Source organism: Rana temporaria, chromosome 3 (assembly GCF_905171775.1).
Source record: "Rana temporaria chromosome 3, aRanTem1.1, whole genome shotgun sequence".
Lineage (NCBI taxonomy): Eukaryota > Metazoa > Chordata > Amphibia > Anura > Ranidae > Rana > Rana temporaria.
In genome coordinates, this window is record NC_053491.1 from 172,061,094 (window position 1) to 172,080,278 (window position 19,185).

A 19,185-nucleotide genomic window follows, 5' to 3' on the forward strand; every position below is an offset into this window, starting at 1 on the left:
CGTTGTTTTACTACAGCTGTCACTGCACAATCCATGGACTGCTAGCAGGGAGAGATTGCCGATGCACACAGCTAGGATGATCAAAGGAGAGCATGATTGCTTATGACTCAACTTACTTAAGTCAGTATTTGTTAACCCATGCTTCACAACAGCTGTCACTGCACAATCCATGGTCTGTCAGCTCACCCTCACATAGCAAGATCACTACCAGCATTGGCTTAACTGGGAGACTGAACCGGAACATTTAACACTTCCAGAACCCAGTGAGACCATACTCGGCGCAACTGACCCCCCCCCCCCGGTCAATCATGTCCTTCTCTGGATTACACCCCTTTTACATCTACATCAGTTTTTGTTACTTTGATTATCTCTGCAGAATTCTAATCTAACTTGGTAACTAACAAGAAATTATCAAAACCTAAACTGTCGTCCTCGACCCTGAATGATTGTTACATGCCTCCCTAGATATGTAGATGTGTGGGTAAGTCTGTCAACATTTAGAAGGGATGCAATCATGATACAAATCTTGTAATATTCCCTATATTGTTCAATGAGCAGGATACATGATTGATATCCCAATCTGTCTTGTGGACAGACCTTTCTCACTCTTTGGAAAGATACAAAAGGAAAGTATTCACATTGCCACATCCGTAAATTTGAAGAGGAAACAAGAAAACCGGTGCTCAGAGAGTCACCATTGGGTCGGACTTCAGAGGCATAGAAAACAATGTAAAGGTTAAAAAATTAACAATTAAATGTTCAAAATTTATAAAAATCAAATAAAATGATACAATTTGTACAGTGAGCCCTTGTGCATAAACACGTTTCAACGTTGGGCTTCTTCAGGATACAATCAAGGTTCAAAGAAGTAACAAAAAGAAAGAGAACGAGTCTCACTGTCTTATAGTGGACTCTGCCTCATCTGTGGAGGTCCAGCGGTCAAAGCATTTTAGGTCAAAAATATCCAAAATATGGGACGTTCCAAAGGACTGCATAACAGTAATCAGCAGATTATATTCATATCAGAATTAGAGGATTGCTGAACAGGGGCGTGTGAACATTATATGTGACATCAAGCAACGGATCATGTCAAAGTGATCCAAAATACAGAGGAGAATAACCAACACTGAACTCCTGTATGCTGATGTGGGGTATCAAGTAGCTCAACTGAACACAATATCCAAGGAGGAAAGATATAAGTAATATGATGTGCGGGTATGCCCCTGGAAGACAGTCCGGCAGAGTGAAGGGGCTAAATACAAATGCATACAACATTTTTCACATATTTATTTGTAAAAAAAAATGAAAACGATTTATTATTTTCCTTCCACTTCACAATTATGTGCCACTTTGTGTTGGTCTATCACATAAAAATCCTAATAAAATACATATACGTTTTCGGTTGTAACATAACAAAATGTGGAAAATGTAAAAATAATTTTTCAAGGCACTGTATGTCCAGGACCACATAAGTGTGGTTTTGGACATTCACAAAAATGCCAGAGCTCCAAACTAGTTTGTAGCTAAGCAGGATGATAACAAGCTTTTCTGTCAAACAATGTATCTTAAAGAAATCTAAGGTACACTCACCAATATAATAATATTTCCATATATTTTTTTGCACCAGCAAAGTTGTCATGTGGTGAATAAGTGCCATCTTTAAATAGACCATTTTTTCTATGCTGTCTTGTAAAGAAATGGAGAGGGCCCCCCAAAAAATACAGCAAAGGTAACGCTGAGTGGATCAGTCCCTGTAAGTGGTGTGAAGTCTCTTAGGCGTAGGAGATGGAAACACATCTGAATGTCCTTGATATATTATCTTGAAGACTGCAAGGCCTTAAGGAAGGACTTATATGACTAGAATGAAATGCAGCCGAGATAAACCCGACAGTGAATTGTTCCATAACCAAATATACCTTCATCCAGAAAAAGACAACGGGATCAGTAGAATTCTTCAATTGAATGGAGCCAATTAAAAACACTGCCAGGGCTTTAGTATCTTGTATGAATGGTTACACAGCAGAATGATGTGATAAGAATAGATTGGCAACAAAATTACATGAATAATTGAAGATTCTTAGTTGTTAAAAAGTAGAGTCTCAACAAATAAATATAACTGATCATTTACTGTACAATCATGAAGCCAGTAATGGTGTATGGCTCAGAATCCTGCACAATGATATCAAACAAAGAGCTCCAAGGAAACTGGAAAAGGAAGATGCACAAGAGATTTTTGACCCTGTAAAAGTGGGAGAAAGCTGGAGAATTGGAAGGAAAATAAATCTTAGTGACGTGTACAAAAGGCAGATGTAATATCTGAACTAAAGGTGATAGAAGTTAGGGCACTTTGCAATGATGCCAGAAAAATATGTCTCTAAAAGAAGCTATTTGGTGGAAAATCAAGAGCATTCCATCAGGAGGACAGGCCCAAAATGTCTGATGGGTGATGTAAACAAGGTTTTCGTTTTTGATTTAAAGTCTGATGGAAGATGGGAATCAAAAGATGGAGAACCATGTTGATGGTGAGCAAAGATGACTGGACTTTAATTGTGCAGGAGGCCATTTCTCTTTGTGGGCTGTAGAGACAGGGTGAGGATTTTAAATTCAGTAAAGAGCGAATACATTTTCTATATTTTTAAATGGGTAGCATGAAAGCCATTAATTTTATAATCTTGCCTCAGTAATTGGTTTTAGCAGCAGGAGGTACAGTTAAACTATCTTGCAGCTTCTAGTTCTTGTAGAACCTGGGATACAAAAAGGTTGCAAAGGGAGTTTCAAAATGTTCTAAAAATTCCCTTTCAGTTGGCAACACACAGCACAGTTACTATAAATTAGGGTAATGTTAAGCATAAACGTCCCATAATCTGGACAGGCACGAGGAAGGCCTCATACACACGACCGAGAATCTCGTCCTAAAAGAAATGTTGTTTTCCTCGACGAGAATCTTGTCAAGCTTTTCTTGCATACAAACTGTCAAGACAAAATCTCATAGTTCTCAAACGTGGTGACGTACAACACGTAAAACACGTACAACGGCACTATAAAGGGGAAGTTCGATTCCACTGGAGCCACCCTTGGGGCTGCTTTTGCTAATCTCGTGTTACCGCGTGTTAGTAAAAGTTTGGTAAGAGACAATTCACGCTTTTCAGTTTGTTAAAGCATGACGAATGTGCTATCTCCATTACGAACGCTACTTTTACTGAAATTGCGTTCCAGTCTCATACTTTATTCTGAGCATGCGCGGGTTTCTAAGCATGCACACAAACGTGTTTCTCGTCGTAAACCAGCTTGACGAGAAACACGACGAGGAAATTGAGACTCCCGACAAGAAAAAAGAGAGCATGTTCTCTTTTTTTCTCGTCGAGATCTACGACAGTTTTCTCGACGAAAAACATACACACGACCGTTTTTCTCGGCAAAAATGCTCTGCCAGCATTTTTCTTGATGGATTTTGCTGAAGGAAAAAGGTTGTGTGTACGAGGTCGAAGAGTTGATTTCCACAACTACATTTTTTTAAAGCACTGTGCTGTATATAGCATTATTTCATTTTATAGACATGTCACTATAATCATATCCGCCATTGCTCACCTCTGACTTTCTACACTAAAAGATTTCCAGGCCCTAATTTATAGCATAGGTCTCTGCCATTGATCTGGTTCTTCAACAGTTAATACATTAGACATGCCATGCTTAAAGCGGGGGTTCACCCTATAAAATAAAAACATTTTTTTTTTCTTCTAGCCTAAAATTCGGCATTGTAGCGCGAGCTACAGTATGCCGGTCTTAATTTTTTTATCGCCGTACTCACTGTGTAATCGTACATCGTAGATTCCGACTGCCCACGGGGAATGGGCGTTCCAATCCAGACGGAATGTGATTGACGGCCGGCTCTGGCGCGTCACGCTTCTCCGGAAAAAGCCGAAATAGGCTTGGCTCTTCACGGCGCCTGCGCATAGTCTGTGCGCAGGCGCCGTGAAGAGCCGAGACCTACTCCGGCTGTCTTCGGGGAGCGTGACGCGCCAGAGCCGGCAGTCAATCACCCTCCCTCTTGAAAGGAACGCCCATTCCCCGCGGCAGACGGAATCTACGATGTACGATTACACTGTGAGTACGGCGATAAAAAAATTAAGACCGGCATACTGTAGCTCGCGCTACAATGCCGAATTGTATGCTACAATGTTGTTCTGCAGGGTGAACCACCGCTTTAATTCAGGGAATGTTTTGCCGGGCTTTTCATTCCCATCAGTATATTTATCTTTTTTTAAATTGTTTTATTTTTGCTTTAACTTCATTGTTGCCTGTAGTAAGACGAAGAGCTTTTTCTAGCAAACATGTTTTGGGCTATGCTTTTAAGATTCAATTCCAATGAATCATTGCTTTTTCTCTACAGCAAAGTGTGCAGCAGTAACCATGCAATTGAACCCAGTGATTACTGCAAATGTAGCTGAAATAAAGCAGATTTTTAGCCATGTATAGTAATAGACATCACCATCTGCTGAAGTGTGTCTTTTGTACAGAACATATTGTAAAAATGTATCCTGATCTTTCCCCCCTTTCCTCCTTTTTTAAAATTTTGTTGAAATAACAAAGTGATTTACTATAGATGTAAGATTCTTAGGCCAGCACTGTGATTTTCATAGAAGCACTCAATGCCCGTATGCATCCACCACTCATGTATACAGAGCTTTAAAAAGAAAGGCCTTTGACAGCCTCTGCTGGCAATGTCTTTTTTTCTAAATGTTCCAAAAATATGATGTTTAAGGACCGTTTTTTCCAAGTAGTACTTCCTTTTTTTGTAAGGTTTTTCAACTTCAACCACTGCATCTCTTATTTGGATATTCAAATGACCAATGATCTCTCTCTTTAGCCTGAAAGTGTGACTTTAAATCCTTCATGTTTAATCATAATTATAGATTTAATGCAATTGGATTCTTCCTCTGTCTAGAGCAGTGGTTCTCAACCTTACTAGTGCCGTGACCCCTTGATAAAATTTTCTAAGTTGTGGGGACCCCTAACAGTAAAATCATTTTCGTAGCATGGAGCTCCCTGAGTCCCCTCCACTCGTACAGTATTAAAACCTCATATGGTAAATTTTAGGATGTACCACTCTCTTTGTTCTCTTTTCTTTCCCTTGTATCTCCCTCTATCCTAATTTCTTATTTTTTTCACCCATCCCTCTCTTTTTCTTCCTTCCTCACCCTTTTTTTTCCTCCCTTCCATGTATTCTCTATTTTTATTCCTTCTCTTAAGCCGAGAGGTATTGGATAACATGTATCAAAATGTCTATTTAAAATTGTATTTAATACCTGGCTCAAGAATGCCTTCATTCTCCTGATCTACCCTTTGTTATAGAGGTTGAAATCCAGAAGGAGCTAATTTATGAAGCAGTGAATGTGAATTTTGCCAGATATTCACTGATGTTGAATCAATCATTGTAATGTAAAACATTTTACCTGTTATTACATTCTAATATACAGTGTGCGTGTTGTACTGTGTGCGTTTGTGTGTGTATATACACTCACTGGCCACTTTATTAGGTACTCTTTGCTAGTACCGGGTTGGAGCCACTTTTGCCTTCAGAACTGCCTTAAAGAGGTTGTAAAGGTTTTTATTTTCTAAATAGGTTACGTTAAGCTAGTGCATTGTTGGTTCACTTACCTTTTCCTTCAATTTCCCCTCTAAATGTTTTTTTTCTTTGTCTGAATTTCTCACTTCCTGTTCCTCCTCTGTAAGCTGTTCAGTAAGCTGTTCTAAATGACTTTCCACCGCTCGGATGATGGTGGAAAGCTTACTGAGGAGAAACAGGAAGTGAGAAATTCAAACAAAGAAAAAAAACATTTAGAAGGGAAATCGAAGGAAAAGGTAAGTGAACCAACAATGCACTAGCTTAAAGGAACCAATTTAGAAAATAAAACACGAACCTTTACAACCCCTTTAATTCTTCGTTTCATAGATTCAACAAGGTGTTGGAAACATTCCTCTGAAATTTTGGTCAATATTGACGTGATGACATCATGCGGTTGCTGCAGATTTTTTCGGCTGCACATCCATGATCTGAATCTCCCATTTCACTACTCCCCAAAGGTGTTCTATTGGATTGAGATCTGGTGACTGTGGAGGCCTTTGGAGTACAGTGAACTCATTATCATGTTCAAGAAACCAGTTTGAGATGATTTGAGCTTTGTGACATGGTGCATTATCCTGCTACAAGTAGCCACCAGAAGATATGGGGTACACTGTAGTCATAAAGGGATGGACAAGGTCAGCAACAATACTCAGGTAGGTAGGGGCATTTAGCTGCTTAAGGACCGCCCGCATAGATATACTGCGGCAGGGTGGCCCTTAAGCGCAAAATAACATACTTGTTCGTGATTTTTTTCTTCGGCTCTGGGGCGCGCACCACCAGAACCCCCGCACCCGCTGTGATTGGCCACGGCGGGAGCATATCAGCGGGTTCCGATAGAGGCAGAACATAAACAAGGCAGATCGCTGTTATTCTTATAAGGAAAGCAGGAACACGGATCTCTGTCTTGCTACAGTTAAACCATCCCCCACACAGTAAGAAAGCACTCACAGGGAACACATTTAACCGTTTGACTGCCCCTGATGTTAACCCCTTCCCTGCCAGTGTCAGTACAGTGACAGTGCTTTTTTTTTTAGCACTGATCACTGTGTTGGAGGCATTGGTTACAAAAAAGTGTCAGGTATTTGATTTGTCTGCCAAAATTTGCTGATCGCCGCCATTACTAGTAAAATATATATTTTTTAAATTATAAAAAAAAGTCCATAAATCTATCCCATATTTTGTAGACTCTAGAACTTTTCTGCAAACCAATCAATATACGCTTATTGGGATTTATTTTTTATTTTTTACCAAAAACATGTAGCAGAATACATATTGGCCTAAATTAATGAAGAAATTCGATTTTTTTACTGGATATGTTTTAGAACAGATAGTAAGTATATATATATATATATATATATATATATATATATATATATATATATATATATATATATATATATATATATATATATATATATATATTTATTTTTTTCAAATTTGTTGGTCTTTTTTTGTATATAGTGCAAAAAATACCACCAAAAAAACGATATATTTGTGGGGGGAAAAAAGGGCATATATTTTTTAGGTACAGTGTCGTATTACCACACAATTGTCAGTTAAAGCAAAAAATGGCCTGATCAAGAAAGGGGGGGGGGGGTAAACCTTTTGGAGCTGAAGTGATTAAATGCTCAATTGGTATTAAGGGGCCCAAAGTGTGCCAAGAAAATATCCCCCACACCATTACACCACCACCAGCCTAAACCGTTGAAACAAGGCAGGATGGATCCATGCTTTCATGTTATTTATGCCAAATTCTGACCCTATAATCTAAATGTTGCAACTTAAATCGAGACTCATCAGACCAGGCAACGTTTTGCTAATCTTCTGTTTTGGTGAACCTGGGCAAAATGTAGCCTCCATTTTCTGTTCTTAGCTGACAAGCTGCTGTAACCCATTTGCTTCAAGTTTTGATGTGTTGTGCATCCAGATATGGTATTCTGCATATTTTGTTTGTAACAAGTGGTTATTTTGATTTACTGTTGCCTTTCTATTATCTTAAACCAGTCTGCCCATTCTCCTCTGACGTCATCCAGGCATTTTCGTCCACACAACTGCCGCTTACTGTATATTTTCTTTTTTGAACCATTCTCTGTAAACTCTAGAGATGGATGTGTGTGAAAATCCCAGTAGATCAGCAGTTTTTAAAATACTCAGTCCGGCCTGTCCTGGCACCACCAACCATGCCATGTTCAAAATCTCTTAAATCCCCTTTCTTCCCCATTCTAAAGCTTGGTTTGAACTCCAGCAAGTCATCTTCACCACATCTAGATGCCTAAATTCATTGAATTGCTGCCATGTGTTTATTATATTTATATATATATTGTGACGCTATGCGAGGTGCGATACACGATCATAGGTACATTTCACCTCGCATACGTTCTATCATGAGAGACTGAACCGGAATCCATTCCGGGTTTTACAGCCTCTGTGCCTGGCTAGGATTCCGGTCCGGATGTTTGGGTCCACTGGAGTCCACAATCAGCTGGACTTTAAATGACCAGGAAGAGAGCACAACAGGGCTCTGGCTTGAAACTCAGGAAGGGACCTGAGTGAGGGGAGCGCTGAGTGCTGGACTGAAAAGGTTTGCTTTACTACATGTTTTGTGGGTGTCAGGGACTAGCCCCACACTGTATAGAGAGGAGATCCTGTTTGTTTAGTTTAGCGCCGGACGGCAAGGATTTAATTTATTGTTTTGTTTGTTTTAATCTGCAAACCGTTTATAAATAAAATCTGGCATCCGCCAGACTTAAAAGAAAGTGCCTGCTTACAGACTGTGATTTCAGAAAAGGTGATCCCCATGAGCTAATCCCTCACAATATATATATATATATATATATATATATATATATATATATATATATATATATAGGGTTGTCCCGATACCGATACTAGTATCGGTATCGGGACCGATTCCGAGTATTTGCGGGAGTACTCGTACTCCCGCAAATACCCCCGATACCAAAATAGAATACTCCCGTCCCCCCCCCCGCCGCCGACGCATCCCGCCGCTACGGCGCATCCCACCGCATCCCCGCTTGGTTAATATGGGCGGGGAACATTACAGCATTCATTTGAATAGCTGTAGTCTTTTCCGCCGCGCCGCGTATAGACACTCCCCCTTGCTCGGGTGAACTGTCCAATCCCGAGCAAGGGGGAGTGTCTATACGCAGCGCGGCGCGAAAGACTACAGCTATTCAAAGCTGTAATGTTCCCGCGCGTATTAACCAAGCGGGGATGCGGCGCGGCAGCGGGGATGCGGCAGCATGTACGGTAAGGGGGCATGGCTGCTTTTTTGGGGGGGGACATGGCTGTATATGGGGGGGGACATGGCTGTATATGGGGGGGGACATGGCTGTATATGGGGGGGGACATGGCTGTATATGGGGGGGGACATGGCTGGATATGGGGGGGGTCATAGCTGGATATGGGGGGGGGGGTCATGGCTGGATATGGGGGGGGGGTCATGGCTGGATATGGGGGGGGTCATGGCTGCATATGGGGGGACATGGCTGGATATGGGGAGGACATGGCTGCATATATGGGGGGGGGACATGGCTGGATATGGGGAGAGACATGGCTGCATATGGGGGGACATGGCTGGATATGGAGGGGGGACATGGCTGCATATGGGGGGGACATGGCTGCATATGGGGGGACATGGCTGCATATGGGGGGACATGGCTACATATGGGGGGACATGGCTACATATGGGGGGACATGGCTGCATATGGCGGGACATGGCTGCATATGGGGGGGACATGGCTGGATATGGGGAGGACATGGCTGCATATGGGGGGGACATGGCTGCATATTGGGGGGGACATGGCTGCATATGGGGGGGACATGGCTGCATATGGGGGGGACATGGCTGCATATATGGGGGGGACATGGCTGCATATATGGGGGGGGACATGGCTGCATGTGTGGGGGGACATGGCTGCATTTGGGGACACATTTAAAAAAAAGTATCGGTATGGGCGAGTACTTGAAAAAAAGTATCGGTACTCGTACTCAGTCCTAAAAAAGTGGTATCGGGACAACTATATATATATATATAGTAATATGGTGGATGGCTCAGTGATGGATGTGTTTTCAGTGAGATCACAGCCAATAGGAACTTCAGTTTAAGGGCGTTGTAGCCCACTTATATTGAAAGTAACAAAGATGAAAATTCATACACACATGGATTGCTCTCAAGGATGAAAATTCATACACACATGGCTAGCTCTCAAGGCTCACTCAGCCTTGATCGCAGTAAAAAGCTGTGCAGGCCCACTCCTGGTCTCTAGGAAGGGTCTCCTGACACTCCAGGCTTTCACACTCCTCCAAGACTCATGATTTCCTCTGGTCCCCTGTCCTGTCTCCCAGTTGTCTTAGCTATGGTCTCCCAGAATCTCTCAGCTGGCCCAACTCTCTCGGTCCACTGACCTTGAACCTCTCCCACATGGAGTGCCGTCTCAAGGATATTGCCTGGGTTCTTAAACAGGAACACACCTCCCTCCTGGTTGCAGCAACTGCTCCAACACCAACTCCCCGAGCTATGCTCGGATCTGCCTTATAATGAGCATGTGCACCTGGACACGCACAACCTGCAGAACTTCTGGAAAGCCCGGACACAAGACTAAAGACTCCATCCCTCCCAATGCTCTTTGAAGTCTTCAAGTTGCCAGCCCCAATCCAGACTTACAAAATCCAGAAAATACTTAAAGCATAGTTTTCTCTGCTCACAAATCTTCTGCTAGAGCTTCTCAAACTGCCTCTTTGTGAGTCCTGTGTCCATTGTGCACTAATTTTCACCGAGACGGGGGCTCCCACTCTCACAATATATATATATATATATATATATATATATACACAGCATGATCTGTATTCATTTTAATGCTTGTGCTGTATGGAATAGATGTGAGGCTACTAATTAGCTTTTATGAGTTTTTTTATTTTCTTTCCCCGTCATAATGCCCGTCATAATGCCAGATAAAATAAATGTAAGTGTCGGGGACAGAAAGTCAAAATATCAGTTGTTTGACCTTTAAATGTATAACTGCTCCTGAAATGGAAACCTGTTCTTGTACAGCATAATTAAATGGCAACTTTTCCAGTCATAAAATCAGGCTAATGCCTGTTCCTATTCATCTACATATGGAACCACTCTAGCTCACTTCCAGTTCCTGCAGCTGCTGCTAATCGCTGCATGCCAACAGGGGAGATGCTTCACTTGATTAGAGGAAAAAACATAGAACATTGTCTAATTGCACATATTATTGGGGGTCAGTGAGATGCTAAGCACATTAAAGGGCCTAGGATTATTTAAATGAGACTGAAAATATGTTTGGCTGCCTTCTTTTTGATTATTCATTTTTGTTCAGCACCTGAATATTATATATAGTGCATGCAGCTGCATGTAGGATATGGTGTGCAAATTAGAGCTATCCTTTCTGAAGAAAGCATCCGGATATTCAACATCATATGCCAAATGCTTTTTATCCATCTTATTATTGGATATTTTTTTATTTCGTTTTAATGCTTCCAAATCCTTGAAAAAAAAAAGTCCTACATTTCTAACTATACCAGATAGCCTAGACTTTTTCAGCTGTGACCTCTGGTTTTGTGCCTTGATGATTCTGTCTGTTATGATTTATATGGCTTTTGTTTTGCCTAAAATTAGGAACATACTGTAAGTTTTAATAAAATAAAACTTGATCTGGTAGGGTTATAGGCTTAGAAATGTAAAATGCATTTAACTTGTTTTAATACTGTAATTGTATCTGAAAATAATAACATTAAAGAGGGATGTGTTGTAATCTTCAGGCTGCATTGGCATCTGCTTGCTAATTTGTTATTTTGTGAAGGAATCTCTAGCATGCATGTGATAAAGGTGTCAAAGTTGAATAATGATCACAAGATTGAGAACCATGTTGATGGGTTCCTGATCATTAGTGGACTGGAGTTGTCAGTGTCAACCCAGTCTGATAATCAGGAGTAGCACAGAGTGTCAATTGCTAACTGTCAAAGAAAGAACACAGGTTCACAATCCCTCGAAATTGGGTATAGCTTGGGGGGACAAATGTGCACAGAGCATTAATGAGTCATCCATAATGACACGACCCGGCCCTAGATTTCAGTCAAAAGGCAAATGGCTGTTACTTTTTCTTTAGATACCACATAGTGCTCTGCAAATCCCTTTTTCATGTATCATGTTTAACTGAACATTGCATATATACAGCAAAGAACTTTGTAATACATTAGTTTTGAAGTGTATAAATATAAAATAAAATTGACCCAAAACCATAATTTCTTTTTTTTCAATTTCTTTTTTTTTATACAGAAAAGGGAATGACAAGAATCATAAAAAAATAACAGTAGACAATAGATCGTCTTCACTTAATTTAAACTTAAAGGGGTTGTAAAGACAAAAATATTTTCCTCTTAAATTAAAGTCTGACAGTAGCTGATAAAGTAAAAAGTAATGTTTTGCATTATAACTAGTTTGATACCTGTTGAGATCGAGCTGTTTTATTCACCTCCGTCACTCGTGAATCATTATTCTCACTGACTTCCTGGTTTGCGGTGCGCATTCATTCTTGCTACATCACGGCCTAATGGGAACTACAGTTCCCATTAGGCTTAGCCTCCATGCCTGTGAGGGATAAGAGAGCATCTTCACGCAGGGCTGTAGTCAGAGGGAGGGGTGAGCACATTCTGCTTTCCACCATGCAAAACGGCTCAGATGCTGGTGGAAAGCAAGAAGAGGAGTGACAGGAAATGGCATTTTCAAACCTGGATTACTGTATTTTGGAGGTCAAAAGGAAAAACGAGGTAAGTGATATTTAAATGCTCTAGCTTACAGCAATCAATTGATCTAATAAAAAACGAACCTTTAGTGTTCTTTTTAACATCTTCTTATCATATATATCAACCGAGAGCAAATTAACACCATTAATTTGCCCCAGTCCCATTAACTCCCCTCTTTCCAAGCTGATCTCCAGTAGGGGCAAGGAGGGCATGGTGGCCCCCTTAATCATAATCCCCATACTAAACGGGTGTGAGAAAGAGAGAGGGGGTGCAGCAGTGGCCCAGCCAGAGGCTGCACCCTTCCCCCTTAGTCCCCGCCTCCCACATGCTTTCCCATGCTCTGATCATGGGGTGACGCTGTCCCATGATCCTACATATTTGCCTGTTGTCTCGCCACGTTCCCTCTTACCCCTTGCGCTTATGATCCACTATCCAATTCCAATCCTAAACCATAATTTTACATCAATTAGTTCATGTAAAATATAAATAAATGCATATAATAATTTACTTGACAGCTTTGGTTACAGCATAGCTAAAACTAGGCCTACTCATTAATGACACACAGGACATATTGATTTTGACAATTTTAGGCCATTGTGCAAGAGTTGTGTGCCTTTACCTTCTGACTATTTAGGAATAGAGCTCCAAACATGGTGCCTCATGCTTCTAATATACCCAAAAGTAGTTTCTGTTCTACTTTTGGGCCTTTAAGGTACGATTTGTATAGACATCTGTGTAGGAACCCACACAGATGTCTCCTGAAATTACCCCCAAAGTCAAACTGACATCCGGGAATGAAATTGTGCAAGTTCAGTTGAACTCGCACAATTTTCATTCATCGGACCAATGCTGCATCCAGCTAGGTAAGTACGGTTGGAAAAAAAAACATTGCCATACTTTTTATTGAGTGTATTTTTAACAGAAACTATTGGACCTAGCAAAGTTTTGTATGGTGTCAGCCTTTTGCAGTCGCTGTATAGCAGAGCTCCAACTTGAAGAGGTAGAAGATATGGAAGGGGGCAGTCAGTTGTGCTGCAGTGCTTCTGTGCTTAAAGCGGAGTTCCGGCCACAATTTCACTTTTTAAATATAAATACCCCTGTAATACACAAGCTTAATGTATTCTAGTAAAGTTAGTCTGTAAACTAAGATCCGTTTTGTTAGGTTGTTACAGCATTTAGACACTTTATAAAATAGAAATTGACTGGGGCCATCTTAAGTGTGGGCATCATGAAACCAGACTGTATGACTTCCTGGATTTCAGCCTGGCAGATCCCGCACATGCTCAGTGCTGCACAAGCAGTGTAATAGGTTTCAGATCAGGTTTCAGCACCTGTACTGTCCAAGTCACATGATTCTTCGAGACTGGGGAGTGCACAGACTCCTGGAAAGTTACACCCACTACATTCCCAGGAGTCTGTGCGGTGTAGGTTAGGAAGCTTAAGCACCTAGGTGCAGGAAGAGGGAAGATTAACTATTCTGCCTAGCAACAACACTTTGAAGGCATCTAAAAAAAAAAAAAAAAATCTTAAAGGACTAATGACATTTTTTTAAAACTACTGATGTAATGTTATATTTATGGGTGGAACTCCACTTTAAGGAGGAGAGAGCAGAGTTGCGAAAATAAACTCATCAGTCTGCTGCTTCTCCTTTCACTGTGCAGTCACAGGCTGGAAAAAGTTCTAGTTGTATTACCTACAGTAGACAAGGGTTGTGTAGATCTCAGGACTGGATAAACAGAAATATAAATCCTATATGTATTTCACCTGTTTATTTAGTAGTTTGTATGGACATGATAATATGGCACAAGTATTTTAAAAATTTGCACTTAAAATTCATGAATATTTGCTTACTAAAATATACATTCTAATTTCCCTTGAAAATGTATTGACTGAAAACCCATGAGAAGCAATATGTTTTAGCTATACCATGTGTAAGAATTTGATGTGGATGTGAAGTTGTAGATTAATGTTTTGTGCATTCTTCAGTTTTGCTTATGGAAACATTTTCAAGAGAGTTTTGTGTGTTGTGTGTTGTTTTTTTATTTACTACAGGTTTATCTTGATCTTGAATGCAAAGAAAAATAGTTGATTAAGCTACATAGATAAGTCTTCCTTGATGGCTTAAGCCTAGTACACAATACTATTTCTTTTGTTCAACTCAGCGAGCTGAACGAAAGAAACTGACAGCTCCGGTTGGAGCTGCTGTACTAACTATCTGATGTCAGTACAGCGATCTACCCTCCTGTCCTATAGTGTTCTGACAGGGGGACGGCCTGCCCAACAGAACACACCGGTCAGCGTTCTCAGCCATTGGAGATGGTTGGCAGACCTTTTTAGGTCATGCCCCTTCGACACAAACCAGCCGAATGGCCAGCTTCTGTCGGACCGGCTGCAGTACACATGGGCTGAATGTCGGGCAGTTTCTATTGAACCGGCCGATGCCACCCAACATTTGGCCCGTGTGTACTGGATCTTATGTCATTCTCAAGTGAAATGAAACTAATGAATAAACAATATAGTATTTGGAGTATTCTTCATAATCTATGCTTTTCTTTTTTTCCAGTGTTATTATTACAACAGTACTGTATCTTTCGGATGCATTGCGGAAGAACTTTTTGAATGAGGGCTTTGACTATAAGGTAGGTGCTAAGTTTTGTTTAGTGAGTGAATAATACACACAGTCCTGTCATCCAATGCCAGCACATGCAATAAAAGGCAGCCTGAAACAATTGTGTAACAATGGAAGCAATATATAAAACATTCAGTCTCTTTGTTTAACAAGTTGTACATACAAAGAATAGTTATGTGGAATTTTCAAAAAACTGTTGAAAATCTGTCAGAGAAGATTCAGTGCAACCTTTCGTGTTGTATCTTTGATAAATAACCTTGTTAGGGTGATTGAAGTACAAGTGTGTATGGAAAAGATACAGTAGATGAGTTTCAAACTGAAGTCTGATATTCACAGGAGTTGGGACAGGAAACCAGTGGTGTATTTAGGTTTTGTGCTTCCCTAGGCCTGACTAAACTTGTGCACCCCTAATTTAAATACAACCCACCCTTTACTGTCAATGCCACGCCCCTTCCATTTTAAGACCCACCCTGTCACCTGTAAACCACACCCTCTCCTCTTTAAGCTCCACCTTTCCTTCTTAGATCTCCACCTCTTTCTCTCTGTACATTATCCACCTCCCACCCGGCCACTGCACATAAATGGCCGGCTGGTCATTTCCTCGTCCTGAGTGGACGTTTAGGAACGTCCCTCAGAACGAGTGCTCGCAGCATGGCCAGAAGGCGTGCTGTGGCTCGATCCTGTGATCATTATGATCACAGAATCCAGCTGAGCAGAGATTGGGATATGGGCGATGTGATCGGGAGGGCCAATCACGTGACGGCTGCAATCAATTACAGCCGTCACAATGTAAACAGACGCATGTCTCTGTGACAGTTCCCCCCGCCGAGCTCAGTGCAGTGAGGGGGGGGGGGAATCTGCAGATCTGTGACAGCTCTCTGTGTGAATCGGCCCACAAACAGTACACCAAGCACCACTGATACCCCTGTCCCCATACACGTCAGTGTCCCCATAAAACATCTGTCTCTCATCACTGCCAACACTAAATAAACACTGATTTGGGTTATTTTCACCAAAGAAATGTAGCAGCATCATTTTTGGTCAAAATGTATCATTAAATTACTTGCACAATTTTATAACAGAAACTAAGAAAAATTAGTTTTTTAAAGCGTAAAAAATAAAAACCCCAGCGGTGATTGAATACCACCAAAAAAAATATCTATTTCTGTAAAAAAAAAAAAAAAAGAAGATAAAATGTAATTTGGGTACAGTGTAGCGTGACAGCGCTGAAAGCTGAAAATTGGTCTGGGAAGGAGGGGGGTGCCCAGTATTGAAGTGGTTAAAAGTGGGTACCAAGTGCAGCCTCATCAGTGCCCAGCAATGTAGCCTCATCAGTGCCCATCAATGCAGCCTGATCGATGCCCATCAATGCAGTCTAATCAGTGCACATCAATGCAGACTCACCAGTGCCCATCAGCACAGTCTCATCAGTGCCCAATAAGGGTCTCCAATTGCATTCTAATAATACCAAATTATGTGCGCAGACTGCAGTTCCTATTTAAGCACCCATTCACATTGGGCCGATTTGACATGTGAAATCGCATTCCAAATCAGCAGCTATTACCGGCAATGGCACCATCTAAATTGGTGCGACGCCGACTTTGCGGAACCGCACTGATTACCAAAAGTAGTTCCTGTGCTACTTTTGGCGATTTAGGGGGCGATTTGAATAGACATCTGTGCATGAAATCACACAGATGTGAAGTCGGACTGCATTGTTGGTTTGAAATTGTGCGTGTTGAGCTGAACTTGCACGGTTTCTAACCTGCATCAGTGTGAACCTGGGCTGAATGTAGTCAGCAGGGTGGGTGATAAAAGTCAGACTGATCTATCACTTTTCTTCATATGTCAGAAGGCAGCATTAGGCTGCAAAATTATTTCCCCTATTTCATCATGGAGCTGATCCATACAGTCCTCTGTTGTGAAGATCAACGTCTAGCTAAAGCGGGAAGTCTGACAGTGGCATCGACCAGATTGGGCAATCGGCTTTCCATGCATATGTAACCCACCGCCGTATGGTGTTTTTGTGTCCACTTTATCTGGTAAGGGTATTTTATAATTTTCCTTGTTTCTATGGGGATCACGTCTCTGAGGGGAACTTTCCATGCTGATTCTACAGGGATCACCTTATCACCTTTGATATTTGTTGTTCACCTATGGACATTTTTATAATCACACTGCAATGTATTTATATTATTTTATGTTCTAAATTTACATCACTTTAAGTGTGTAATTGTTGAATTGCTTTTCACTTTTTTACCATTTAGAACTCCTATTATTGTGAGTTCCTCACTGGCGCTGCACTTTTGTTTATATATTTTGCTACAATTATCCTTTTGTTGTGTTGGCTGCCCACGATAAGATATTTTGGGAAAGCGCAGTATTATACTATTTTTTAAAATGTAAATAATTCAAAACTTCCTGGGATCATATGGGTATTTCAAATCTTTTAGGCAGATATTTAAAAAGCCACTGGGAATAGTTAGAAAATGTACTAGCTGTGGTTTAGGCTGTGGAAGCATTTATTATTATTTTACAGGATTTATATAGCGCTGACGGTTTATGCAGCGCTTTACAACATAAGGGCAGACCGTACAATACAGTGTAATATAGTAGAAATCAGAGAGCCATGCGTGTTAGAGCTTATAATCTAAAAGGGAGAGTCAAGAGATACAAATGGTGAAAGCGGTGGGGGTTGGACTGATGGAGAATTTTCTTTTTACAGTTGTTGGATGGGAGCCGGAGAGGTCTCTCTGAAAATATGCATTTTCAGGGATCGCCTGAAAGTGGACAAGAGTAGGAGATAATAATACAGATTGATATAGGGAGTTCCAGGGGATGAGAGAGGCTCTGGGGAAAGTTCTGGAGGTGAGCATGGGATGAGATGACAAGGGAGTTGGAGAGCAGGAGGTCTAAGGAGGAATGAAGAGAACGCTTTGGTTGGTATTTTGAGACTAGGTTAGGGATGTAGCAGGGGGCAGAGTTGTGGATGGCCTTGTAAGTTGTTAGTATCTTAAATTGAATTAGTTGGGTGAGTGGGAGCCAGTGGAGAGATTAGCAGAGAGGAATAGCAGACACAGAGCATAAGCCTGGCAGCAGTATTCATGATGGACTGAAGAGGGAATGGTCTATATAAGGGTAAGCCAATGAGGAGAGAGTTGCAGTAGTCAAGGTGGGAGATGGCCATGGAGTGAATTAGACGGTTTCTGGTGTCATTGGTTAGGAAGGGGCGTATCTTGGAGATGTTGTGGAGGTTGGGGCAGCAAGCTGTGGACAGTGAATGGATGTGGGGCCTAAAAGAGAGTTCAGGGTCCAGGACTACACCTAGAACCTTGGCATGTGGGGACAGATTGATAGTTTTGCTGTTGATTTTGACAGAGAAATCATGGGAAGAGGCACATGGGGGGGTAATAAATTGGGTTTGAAGTGGTATGACATCCAGGATGATATGTCAGTTCGTAAATTAGTGATGCGTGAGGAGACTGATGGAGAGAACTAAGGGGTAGAATAATAGATTTGGGTGTCATTGGCGTAGAAATTGTATTGAGAGCCGTGGGAGGAAGTAAACTGACCCAGGGAGGAGGTGTAAATTGAGAATAGAAGAGGTCCAAGAACAGAACTTTGGGGAACCTCGACAGAAAAACAACATAATTTAAAACGTCGTTAAAAAATGTTCCAATTTTTTTTTTAGTTTTTCAGAACCCGAAAAATGATGTGAAGCCCACACATGATCATTTTTAAATGACATTTTTTAAAAACGTCGTTTTTTTTCATGCCGAAAAATTATCGTGTGTACGCGGCATACGATTAAAAAATGTTTCATATGAAGAGATCACCCTTTCCTCCTTTGCTGTGACTGCATTATTAAGTTGTGGAAATAACCACCAGTGTGCCAACTGAGAGGTATAGTGGTATCTCAGTATGTCTGATAGTGCCAAACCCCCTTGTGAAGTGGCAAAATGGATAGGGGAGCATCTGGGAGGTTTGGGTGCCAGACAAATAAGGATATCAAGGAGTTAGTTAGTTCTTGAAAAATGCATTTGGGAATACAGGCAGGGTAATTGGAATATTTAAGAAATTTTGTGAGAAACACCATTTTAAATAAATTGATCCTTCTGATAAAATTAAGATGGAGATC

General features: G+C 41.1%; 1 protein-coding gene across 2 annotated transcripts in view; it reads left to right on the forward strand.

Annotated features, from left to right (window-relative positions):
- DOCK4 (dedicator of cytokinesis 4) overlaps nucleotides 1-19,185 on the forward strand; it is a 407,978-nt gene that overhangs the window by 262,230 nt on the left and 126,563 nt on the right. For both annotated transcript variants that reach the window (XM_040343815.1, XM_040343816.1), the window contains exon 28: nucleotides 14,982-15,057. In XM_040343815.1, the coding sequence (XP_040199749.1) occupies nucleotides 14,982-15,057 (76 nt within the window). The remainder of the gene's footprint in view (nucleotides 1-14,981; nucleotides 15,058-19,185) is intronic.